Genomic DNA, 12,280 nt, shown 5'->3' on the forward strand with positions numbered 1-12,280 from the left:
CATCGAAGATTCTACATTTTTCTAAAATGAGCTTTTACACCCAGCAATTTCATCAGTCCGGACCATGGATGGCACATCAATATCTCCTTGCAAGACCATCAAATATATTGACATGGGTAAGAATGAAATAGTGTATTCTCACCAGGATTTGGTTTATTGCCATTTGTGTATTTCTCAACATTCCATGTTTAGAATGCATTATAGTACATCTAGAACTGGTTGAACATGTGGCTTTGGGTCAGGTCCCCCCGGGTTTCTCAGAGATCTGGGATTGTGAGTGGTACTGGAAGTCTGTTCCACAAGCACATGGAAATGAAGCGCAAGGTAGAGTTTCACAGGAGAGTGAGGAGGGAGCTTTATGAGCTCAGTTAACCAGTGGCTTTTCACTGACGGAGAGACAGAAACTGGATGCCATGTTTGTAGCCCAAAACGGTTAGGATGCTACAGACAGAAGCTGGCACATCAGCGTTACTGACTTATGGGGGTCTTCGAGCAAAACGGAGAACAGTGTTTGTGAGAGTCCTCATCTTTCCATATTAGTTTGTAGGCCAAACTGTTCGGACGTGTTGTGGAAATTCTTACACAGGGACACTCAAAGTCCATCTTAAATGGATCATTGTTAATTATCCATACACTGGAGAGGTTCCAAAAAAAGATCCTCTTATTATCCAAATATCAATCAGCTTATTATCCAAATTTCAAAATCAGCTTTACATGTCATATCTCACAATCACACAACTTCACATCCACTTAGTACCATTCCCAAACACACTCTGTAATCTCCCTTATTACCCATGTGCATCGTCAACTATTCTCTTGTTGTTACTTGCTATTAACCTTATGTAGCGTCAACGGTTCTCTTGCCACTACTTACTATACATATAAATAACACCTCGTATTCAAAAATACCTTGTGTTATTTTGTAGTGGTTGTAGACCACAGACATTTCTTCTAAATGCCTACAGATCTCAATCTCAACCACACTGCACACTGCCCTAACCCATCTGGACAAGAGGAATACCTATGTGAGAATGCTGTTCATCGACTACAGCTCGGCATTCAACACCATAGTACCCTCCAAGCTCGTCATCAAGCTCGAGACCCTGGGTCTCGACCCCGCCCTGTGCAACTGGGTACTGGACTTCCTGACGGGCCGCCCCCAGGTGGTGAGGGTAGGCAACAACATCTCCTCCCCGCTGATCCTCAACACTGGGGCCCCACAAGGTTGCGTTCTGAGCCCTCTCCTGTACTCCCTGTTCACCCACGACTGCGTGGCCACGCACGCCTCCAACTCAATCATCAAGTTTGCGGACGACACAACAGTGGTAGGCTTGATTACCAACAACGATGAGACGGCCTACAGGGAGGAGGTGAGGGCCCTCGGAGTGTGGTGTCAGGAAAACAACCTCACACTCAACGTCAACAAAACTAAGGAGATGATTGTGGACTTCAGGAAACAGCAGAGGGAACACCCCCCTATCCACATCGATGGAACAGTAGTGGAGAGGGTAGCAAGTTTTAAGTTCCTCGGCATACACATCACAGACAAACTGAATTGGTCCACTCACACAGACAGCATCGTGAAGAAGGCGCAGCAGCGCCTCTTCAACCTCAGGAGGCTGAAGAAATTCGGCTTGTCACCAAAAGCACTCACAAACTTCTACAGATGCACAATCGAGAGCATCCTGGCGGGCTGTATCACCGCCTGGTATGGCAACTGCACCGCCCTCAACCGTAAGGCTCTCCAGAGGGTAGTGAGGTCTGCACAACGCATCACCGGGGGCAAACTACCTGCCCTCCAGGACACCTACACCACCCGATGTCACAGGAAGGCCATAAAGATCATCAAGGACATCAACCACCCGAGCCACTGCCTGTTCACCCCGCTATCATCCAGAAGGCGAGGTCAGTACAGGTGCATCAAAGCTGGGACCGAGAGACTGAAAAACAGCTTCTATCTCAAGGCCATCAGACTGTTAAACAGCCACCACTAACACTGAGTGGCTGCTGCCAACACACTGACACTGACTCAACTCCAGCCACTTTAATAATGGGAATTGATGGGAAATGATGTAAATATATCACTAGCCACTTTAAACAATGCTACCTTATATAAATGTTACTTACCCTACATTATTCATCTCATACGCATACGTATATACTGTACTCTATATCATCGACGGTATCCTTATGTAATACATGTATCACTAGCCACTTTATACTATACTATGCCACTTTGTTTACATACTCATCTCATTTGTACATACTGTACCCGATACCATCTACTGTATCTTGCCTATGCTGCTCTGTACCATCACTCATTCATATATCCTTATGTACATATTCTTTATCCCCTTACACTGTGTACAAGACAGTAGTTTTGGAATTGTTAGTTAGATTACTTGTTATTACTGCATTGTCGGAACTAGAAGCACAAGCATTTCGCTACACTCGCATTAACATCTGCTAACCATGTGTATGTGACAAATAACATTTGATTTGATTTGATTTGAGACAGCTGTCAGCAAGGCTTTCCATGGTACCATTACACCCTCGACTAGTGAATAGTCTTCTCTCTATAAGACTAAAATATTTTGTACTTTTTAAATGATGAATTCTCTATCAGTGCGCTGGACAATTGTTTCTTCTTGAGTGGATGGTCGTGCAGCCGGTACATAATGAAAAAACAATGCCAGAATGTTTTAGTTATGTTCGATATCACCTCCTCTTGGTGAAACTTGGACGTGTTCTATGGCTACAAAGAGCAGGGAGGAAGGTGAGCCATGGTTGGCTTCGATGCAGTGGCACGCAATAGCATCATATGTTCTTATTTCTAATAGCAGCCTTAAGTTCTGCGATGCGATGTTTCAATGCTCGCTTAGTTTGACCAATATAAACAGCAGCACAGATGCATTTGAACATGTATAGGACTTTTGTGGTGCTACAATTAATGAAGCTTTAGATTTTATATTCTTTACCTGTTCTTGGGTGGGATTTTTGTTGTTGTTGTATTGGTCATATTATCAATGTACAGTGGCCACACTTGTAATTTCCATTGGGAGGGCCTGGGAGCCTAGCGTCACGTTTCTTGGTTTGCTGCATGCTGTGCGTAACGGAATCGGCAAGATTGCGCGCACGGCGAAAACAAATTAGAGGGGGACATGTTGTGAACTCTGGTAGATTTGGATCACATTTGAGGATGTTCCAGAGTTTCAATACAATGGATTTGACCCGACTGGCACATGGGCTGTACTCCGTGGAAAAACACAAACTTGGGGGTGTTTTGTACTGGTTTCTATTCGTGCTAGTGACTAGGCTTTGTCACTCAGTCTCTCTAGCACGGGTATAGGCCTGTTCAATGACACTAATTACAACCACGTTGCAGGAACCTTTTGCGCATGTCATGCAAAATTTCCCTTTAAGTATAAGAATTGCGATGCGTCTTTTTTGAGTGAGGTGTGTGTGTGTTAAGTAGACTGTTGTAGGGCCCCTCAATCTTCAGTCACCCGTTCAGCGACCGGGGGAGGGGGTTAAGCTACGCTGGCCAGGGGTAAATTAGGCTAGGCATACGGGCCAGGGAGGCTAAAAGGGGGTGTGGGGGTTGACAACTCCAGGGAGCCTCAGGTCACAAGGGTCATCTCCAAGGGCTAAAGCCATCACTTTGAGTCTCATCTCCCTCCAGGCCTCCCCAACAAGCCAAACAAACATGGACCCAACTGGAAGGAAGCTGGAAAATAATGTATTCCAATGGAGAAATAATGTATTTTGAATCAACAGAGGAAACGGGTGCAGTCAAGCAGAGGGAATGCTGGGTAATTTGGTCACATCTTTCCAGTAGCCTCTGCCAGAGTCCCCTAGAGACTTGTGCTAAAGTCCACTAAGCAGCAGAAGACATGGTGTTATTTAGCAGTGGCTGAATTATTTGGGCATTAGGGGCTAGTATTAATTCCTGTCCCAATGATCATCCCAAATTCAAATTTACCCTAGCTGTAGCTAAAATACAACGATTTGTTGTTTCAGACGGACTGTCGCCAGAGGTGCGGAGAAATCAGACTAGTTCAGGGATTTCCACCAACTAGGAGTCAACCAGGACAGAGGGGGCACCATGGCACGCCAATGATAATGAAGCCTATAATAAACTGAGGTACTAAAAGGTAGCGTCCTGCCCGCGATTCACTGTGCAACAAACTGAACATCAGCAGAGAGGATGAGCTTTAATGAAGCAAATACTGATTTGGGAAAATGACTGATTTGATGGAATAGAAATAAAAGGAGAGCTGTGCTTACTAGTGGTGGCAGAGAAGTAAGTGATTTCAGAAGGCTGTTTTACCTCAGGCACCTCGAAAGGCACCTCCTGTCCATTACTCTTGAGGATGTCAGCCAGTATGCGCAGGGTCCTCTCTCTTGGTATCACATTCTCCTCCTGCATCTTGGTCCAGGTGGCCTCCGCCTTGCGCCAGTCGTTTGTGTCCTCTGAGGGTGAGAAAGAGCATGATCACATGTACGCACACACACAAACTCTTCAAAAATGTATTTTATAAACGAGACTACTTGGTTAAATAAAAAACATAAAACATGCACACCAACGTGTATACGCACACAGACATCAAGATTCCTTGTTGACACTCATGCTGCTTAATGCTGAGAGAGCAATCAAGGTAGAAAAGGCCTAATCTGCTCATCCTCCTCAGCCAGACACTTAACTCTGGGCTGATTTGATTTGTATCCGAGCAGGCTTTATCTGCCCCGGGCTGAACTGGGCAAACAGTTCCAAAAAAGCTCAATCTTCACGAGATGTAATCTAGTCATACACTATCTGTGGATACTGGGATTCTGAACCCATTCTCTCACACACAAAATGGCCCTGGGGTTACGCCACTGTTCACGCCACATTGCTGCCAGGGATTTGGGGGGGGGGGGGGGGGGGGGGGGGGCAAAGGTTAAATGGTCACATGAGAAGAGGAGATGGAGGGAAGTAGTAGTGACTTCAGGGATAGTTGGAGGGGCTTAATATAACCAATCAGGGGTAAAGTGAGATTCATAAACTTCCCATTGGAGAATGTAGATCCAGTCAGTCCATCCATACAGCGATGGTGAGATACAGGAAAGACCTTAGAATTATGAATTATAATCAGGGTTGGGCTCTATTTGAATTGAAGGGAGTCCATTTAGGAAGTGATTTGACAAATATCATATCCTTTTCAGTTTATCGAGAAGCCATTAAAAATAGATGCCCCCTTTTCAATCATTTAGTTGAAATTTCAGTTTACTTCCTGAATTGACTGCCTTTGATTGGAATTGAGCACAATCCCGATTAGAATACTAATTGAATAGTAACTTAATAGGATGTCGACAGGAAAGCCACCCATTCAGAAAAGAGTAGGGATGGAGGTTGAGGGGGACTTACTGCAGAGCCGCAACACGTAGTGATACAGCTCATCCCGGTCACATTCAAACAGCTTGGCTGTCATATCCACCATGCTCTCCAAAGACTCCATCTACACAGGGACACAATACTTTAGATGTGGTGTGTGTGCATGTGCGTGCGCGCGACTGTGTGTGGTCTCTCTCTCTCACCTGGTTGCCGTTAATGCACTTCTCAGCGTACCACTGCAGGCGTCCTGGTCTAGCCCTTAAACCTGGAGTCTGTGGGACCAACAGAAAGGACTTATTTAAAACAAATACAGTGTGGTTTATGTTAAATCAACTAGTGCCTGATAAACCTTTCTGTATTGCATACTGTACAGAGTACATCAAAAATCCAACACGTTGAAACATACAGTGACCTCCATTTCATACCTCATGAATGAGTATATGATTTAACACACATTAAACCTATACATTCCTGTAATTTCCCAGAAGTGAATATCTGAATATCTCAACTCTAGAACAATCCCCCTGTGAGTTATCCAAGAAAGTAATATCCAACAGGCTCAAAATGACCAGAAACAGAATCACATGAAAAAGATAGAAGATGAAGGGTGTATATGGATAATACCAGAGCCATATAATAATGGTTCTAGGTAATACTATGGTATGATGCCCTTTGGACACGCACACTGAGAGGGTGGCATAAGCACACTGTATTTTTGGAGTGATATGTGTTCATATGGGCTAGGGAGGGTGGGGTGGAAGGGGTTAGAGATGGGATAGCATTTCATCAGTGCTCCAGTCAATCAGAGTGAGATAGTCCCTTGGATCTTCCACTCTGCCCTGACATGTTAATCTGTCTATGACCAAGATCTCTCAATCCCCCTGTGCTGCAGGACCATGGCTACTTGATCAAAAAAAGACTACGCATTATGGTCTTATACAACCAGCCAAAGGACAAATTACAATTTGTTCTGTTCTCCGCCGCCGCGTCTAATCTGCTTAGTAAATAAGGCCGAGCGCAAGTGGTACATATTTTTTCTACAGCAAACAGGAAATCCCCCCGCCCCGCCCCCAGCCCAGCTTGCTACCCCCCACCCCTCCAGCCAGGGATCTAAGCCCCCCGAGGGCAAATCTTCCCGGGCATAAAATCCATGGTGATAAGTCCCTCTTCCTCCCGCTTCTCACACACACTCTCTACTTTTCACTTCCAGCACATATCCCAATCCCCAAAAGGACATCTAGGTCAGATTATTAAGACAATCTCCTGCCTGCTGCTTTGTGGTTTATGAAACTCAGCCCCTTTGACTATGCTGTCTGGACTAGAGTGCCACAACAAGCTCACATCACACACACACACACACACAGCAAAGACAATGCAGTAGTGACTGTTGCACAAACTCACATAGCCTTTCTATACTCATCCTCATGTAGTCATACTACCCTCTCACAAATTATGCTCAACAATCTCAATTTCTTGTATTTGACACTTATAATTAATACTCCCCACTTACACAAAACCCACCTTACACCACTCCCCCCCCACACACACACCTACCTAATGGTGCCCACCCCTTAACAAAACCACCTAACCTTAACCATAACCAAAAAGTGGTACCCATTTCTATTGTATTTCATTTAATTACCTGCAATTAAACACCTTGCAATTATACAAAACAGAGTCAGCGGCGAGCCTCTCTGTTCTGACACTTGAAGCTCCACTGAAGAGGAAAGGTCTCTGTGATAGATCTCAGTCATCCATCTGACCTCCCAGATATCACTCATTTTAATTAGTGGGCAGAGTTAGGGGGCAGAGTTCACATGGAGAGGATATCTGGCTGGGAGAACGAGAGCTTTTTCTGATTCTGACCTACCGGTCCGACATGAGACCACTTCGCAGCTATTTATACACACAGACCAGGTAGAGAGTTCTCTTCTACGTTTAGCCTCAATACAAAGCTCTGCACAAAATGGAGACATTAAGCACAGTACACAACAACATGTAGTGAGTCACAAGTTCACAATAGACCAGAAAGGAGACCCCCTTTAGGCCTAAATCCAACTGCCCACATTTGAAACAGATTGTCACAAACATACAAAACCAGAAGAATGTCAATGGAACTGAAGGGCATTTCATGGCAAAACAAAAACCCAAAAGAAGATGTTGAAGTTGAAATTAAAAACACTAAATGTTTTGTGTTGGTCTGGTATCATCTGAAGCTTGTCGGAACCTCCCCTTCTAAGACGATATGGAACAGGGACTGTACGTACCATTCTTAGAGGGGTATTAGTACACAATAATAGCATGTCAATATTTAAGAGGGTTTGCAAATCATAGTTCATGTCCTAAATCCTCCTTATAGAAACTCAGAGGGGACAAGCAGCTTTTGGCAAGCCCTGTCACAGGGCCAGGACACCATGATACATAGATGATCTGGTAAAGTTGAGAGAGAGAGTGAGCGAGCCACACAGTTCCAGCAGATAGCATTATTCTCATCCTGAAGAATCAGGATATTAAAAGGCGTTCAGGGCCAAATAACTAAATCGCCTGCTCCCCTCCTTATCGAGTGACCGTCCCTCTACTGTCGATCCATCCTCACCGACATCATTTTCATCTTATCCCCCCGGACCAAAGCCTCCTCATCTGATGAGTTTTTAATAACCAGGAAGAGGCTTAGGATGGGCGCTGCCAGCCAGCCTGCTGCAGCCCAGAACAACAATAACAACAACCACCACTACATCTACCTAACTTTAATAAGGATCGTATGAGGGCACAGTTCTGGAAATGGTAAGGGTGTAATCCTAAACGGCATGGATTGTGTCTATGGTCAAATTAATATCTGCATTAAGACACGCACATATGGTTATAGCATCTGCGTTCCAGCTTCCGCCCCACATACAACACACGGTACACAAATACCCACATTTGACTTAAAACAAGAATACGCACAGACACACACCTCATGGCACTAATCCGTACTAACTGGTATCCATCCAGTCATGCAAGCGGACAGAGTAGACAGGGGAATTGAGCTGGGAGATTAGGATGGTTGGATAATTAAACATCTGAATGGTTTTGTCTAAATAAATGTTCAGTGAGGAAGAATAGACTCCTGAGCTGCAAGTGTTTGGAGTGTGTGTCGGGGGAACGGCCTGAAAGCAGAGACGGCGGATGGACTGACACGAACAAAAGACACAGAAAACGAATCAAGAAAACAGGACTTGTACGGAGCGCTTCTTCCCTAGGTACCTTCAGTTAATAAAAGCTCTTCTCCACTCCAGCCGCAAAACAGCTTCAATATGCAGCTCTGCTGAACCCTAACCCTGCCCCCAGAATGATGTACCCCCTCAAACCTAACGAGTAACCACCTTACAGCCCAATTAGCATCCCTCTCCTGAAACGGTGTTCGCTGGCCATCTCAGAAGATGGCTATATCATAGTAATGTGGTTGCTGAGACGTTTAACACCTCCCCAGAGTTTTAGGCATTAACCTACCCCTTAACGCCACAGCGATATACAGCAATGTGTTCAGGAATGTGCTTGTCCTCTCTAGCCAGTTAATATGCAAATACAAAAACGCAGTCAATCCCTCACATCAGAACTGTAGCTTAACCCCTGACCTGTTAGCTCCCAGGAAATTCACAGAGATAGGATTGGCTCCAATCTCTTAATAGAAATTGGAAATAAGTGACTGCTTTTCATATAAACCACTGGCCACATCCAGCACGGAACACGCACAAACACACACTCCTCTGCTTCCCCCACCTGTTCCATTGTGTTGCTGGGGAATGGCATTAGTTCAGATTTAGACCCAATCTAATTTAAAAAGAGGGAACTTATTACTGCCGTCTAATTAAGTATCTTTAAAATAGCTGTGTGCTGCATGCAAACACAATGGGAGGTTGGGTGGTGGTCCCACCTCAATGATTTTGCGGGCCTCCCGGTGGCGGCCGGTCTGCATGAAGGCGAAAAAGAGGTCGTACAGCATTGTCATCTCGCCTCGCTCCTGGCTCACAAAGTCCATCGCTGTGGGAAGAGGAGAGGGAGAGCGAGGAGAGAGAGGTATGAGAGGCTAAACAAAACAACACACACACTTGCAGAAAGCTTTTCCCCACATTCTTCCAGTCCCATTAGAATGGCTATAAGCTGCTTGGCTTTCAGAGCTGAAACTTCTCAAAGAGCTGCTCTCAGCAGTCTGCTGCCAATCTCCCTCTATCAGGCACTGGCCAGGTGGAGATGTGGGGGCTCATCTGCATACACACCAGCACACACACAGTCTATCCATAGAGACACTCAAAACTAATACCAATGCAAACCTCACACTCTTTAACAATCTGTACATTTGAAAAAAAGGACTGACACACAGAAAACTATTTCCATCCATTCATAACTTTGCTGAGGGATAGAAATGAAGTGCATTTTTGATAACCGACACAATATGTGGTTTCCAGGCAGAGTGAGAGGACAGAGCAGCATAGGGGTGTGCGTTTAAGGGGAGCGCCGTCTGACCCTGGGCAGGGGCAGTGCCACTCACAGGGTGAGAGAAGAGGGCATAGGGCCAGGGGGTGTAGAGTGGTGCTCAACAGGGGGGGCCACTCAAACACACTCACCTACAGCACACAACGGACTTAACCCCTTCACCACCCATTTGTCAAGAGGAGGAGCCATTAAAATCATGATCGCCAGCATCCTCCACAGTGACCTGGGGGCCCATTGTCAATGGTGGGCTCTTAGTACTATAAGACTATAAGCAGGGACTGTGAAGTAACACAAACATACGCACTATACACACACACGATAACATACACACTATACACACACGTACGCATGGATTTTGCGTTGTAGATATGTGGTAGTGGAGTATGGGCCTGAGGACACACACTTAGTGTGTTGTGAAATCTGTTTTGAATGTAATGTTTTTAAAATTGTATAACTGCCTTAATTTTGCTGGACCCCAGGAAGAGTGGGGATCCATAATAAATACAAATATGTACACATTCACTAGACACAGATACACACACAAACTACACAAACGCATCACAAACGCATCATTTGCTGCTGCTACTCTGTTCTTTATTTTACTCGTATTATCTATCTTGATGCCTAGTCACTTTACCCTGCCTTCATCTACATATCTATCTGAAATACCTCGTACTCCTGCATATAGCTCCATTCTAGTGTATTCCTCGTGTTAGTTACTATTTCATTTTGTATTATTATTTTTAAACTGACTCGTTGGGAAAGGTACGTAAGCAAGCATTTCACTAACGTCTACACCAGTTGTATTTGGCGCATGTGATCAAGAAATTTGATTTGTGGTGGCGGCATTCACCTTTCTGTAGGAGCTCCGTGTCTCCCCTCTCCACCAGGCCACAGATGACGTCGTGGATACGTGGGAGTTGTCCATACTGCTTCTGACACTCCATAGCTGCCTCCAAAGCCCCGCCAAGGTCCTTACTGGTGAGACACACAGAGAGAGAAAGAGAACATTCATTTAAAATCAAATCTATATGGCTGAGCGAAAACAAGACTACTCCAGGCCTTTGACCTCCGTCACAAACGACTGACCTCACAACAATGGAGCCCTTTTCAGCCCTGACAGGTCAACCAGAAGATGAGGCAATTGGCCACGTTCCTTTGACAAATCTCTCTGGTAGAACAAATGATTAAAAACATTGGGTTTTTCCAGGGTGAATGGATGAATAGACGGGAAACAACCTCTTTTGTGATCTTTAGCCTTCTCTCCTGTTCTCCAACGCTTTCAGCATCCCTCACCCCCCTCACCTCACCCCCAGCTGCGCAATTTAGAGGAATATGGCAACAAAATTAGAGCGCTCCCCGTGCCATCTCCACCCTCCTCCCGCTCCTCCCCCTGAACAAAGAGCCTGGGAGTGGGGCTGACAGAGGGCTGACGGAGAAGACAGAAAAACACCACTCCAATCCCTTCTATTGTGACTGCGCCGCCATCAATCTGTTGATTGGGTAATTACCATGCCAATCACACAGAGGTCACAGAGGATAGGGCACTGTTGGGAGGGGTCAGGTGGGGTGGGATAGCGAGCCAGAGAGCGGGGAGGGAGTGAGTAACAGGTATAATTTCTGTAGTGTTTTCTACTCTTGAAGATTATATACAGCCGCCGGACAAGGAAATGTGCCTCCCACCCAAAAAAAAGTCTGACCTTGGTATGGAGAGGAGGGGGAGGTGGATACGGGCAAAACACAGGATGTGATTGAGCTTGGAACACAAACTGGGCTCAGGCAATCGGTTTTAATTGAAATGAAGAGCGACAACATTATTCATCAAGCAGGAGTCAAGAGGCAATTCAACCACTCGCTTCCTGATTGAACAGCCACTCTCCAGAGAATGAGAGAGCAACAGAGAGAGGGAGAGAAGAGGTGTAATTTATTCCAAAAAAAGTGAGGGAGAAACTTTTACTGGACAGGAATATAGTGGCCTGTGATCTACCTGCCAGGCATGTGTGTATGAATCCTCAAACTGGAGTTAAGTTACAGCCATACATACACTCAGTCAGTGTTACCTCATTCAAAAGGTATTCTGTAAAATTCTACAGAATAATTTAAAACCAAAACGGTCGATCAGACATTTACACCACCCCCCCTCCATTCGACGACACCTCCATTCCGCCCACCCAAATACCCCAAACCCCTTCTCACAGGAAAAACCGTCTTTAGAAACTCCCGACCAGCATCGCAATTACAGCGCCCTCTCCTCCCATCTCCAACCAAAAAGAGAATTAACCATGTTGAAGGCTTCATAATTTCCCTAGGTACAATTTAGCTGTCACTTGCGCTCCGATTTACTCAAACACGTTCCCCCGTTAATGTCACCAACTTTGCATGTCAAGCACTTTCCAGCCAATTAAGTCCTGAAAAAAGATGGTGGCAGCG

General features: G+C 45.3%; 1 protein-coding gene across 1 annotated transcript in view; it reads right to left on the reverse strand.

Moving 5' to 3' along the window:
- The window catches only part of LOC139376846 (leucine-rich pentatricopeptide repeat containing), a 71,853-nt gene that overhangs the window by 17,867 nt on the left and 41,706 nt on the right, over positions 1-12,280 (reverse strand). The window contains exons 24-28 of the mRNA XM_071119802.1: positions 10,704-10,828; positions 9,291-9,397; positions 5,578-5,646; positions 5,408-5,498; positions 4,331-4,473 (exon numbers count right to left, since the gene is read on the reverse strand). Of these exons, the coding sequence (XP_070975903.1) occupies positions 4,331-4,473; positions 5,408-5,498; positions 5,578-5,646; positions 9,291-9,397; positions 10,704-10,828 (535 nt within the window). The remainder of the gene's footprint in view (positions 1-4,330; positions 4,474-5,407; positions 5,499-5,577; positions 5,647-9,290; positions 9,398-10,703; positions 10,829-12,280) is intronic.

This window comes from Oncorhynchus clarkii, chromosome 20 (assembly GCF_045791955.1).
Source record: "Oncorhynchus clarkii lewisi isolate Uvic-CL-2024 chromosome 20, UVic_Ocla_1.0, whole genome shotgun sequence".
Classification (NCBI taxonomy): domain Eukaryota; kingdom Metazoa; phylum Chordata; class Actinopteri; order Salmoniformes; family Salmonidae; genus Oncorhynchus; species Oncorhynchus clarkii.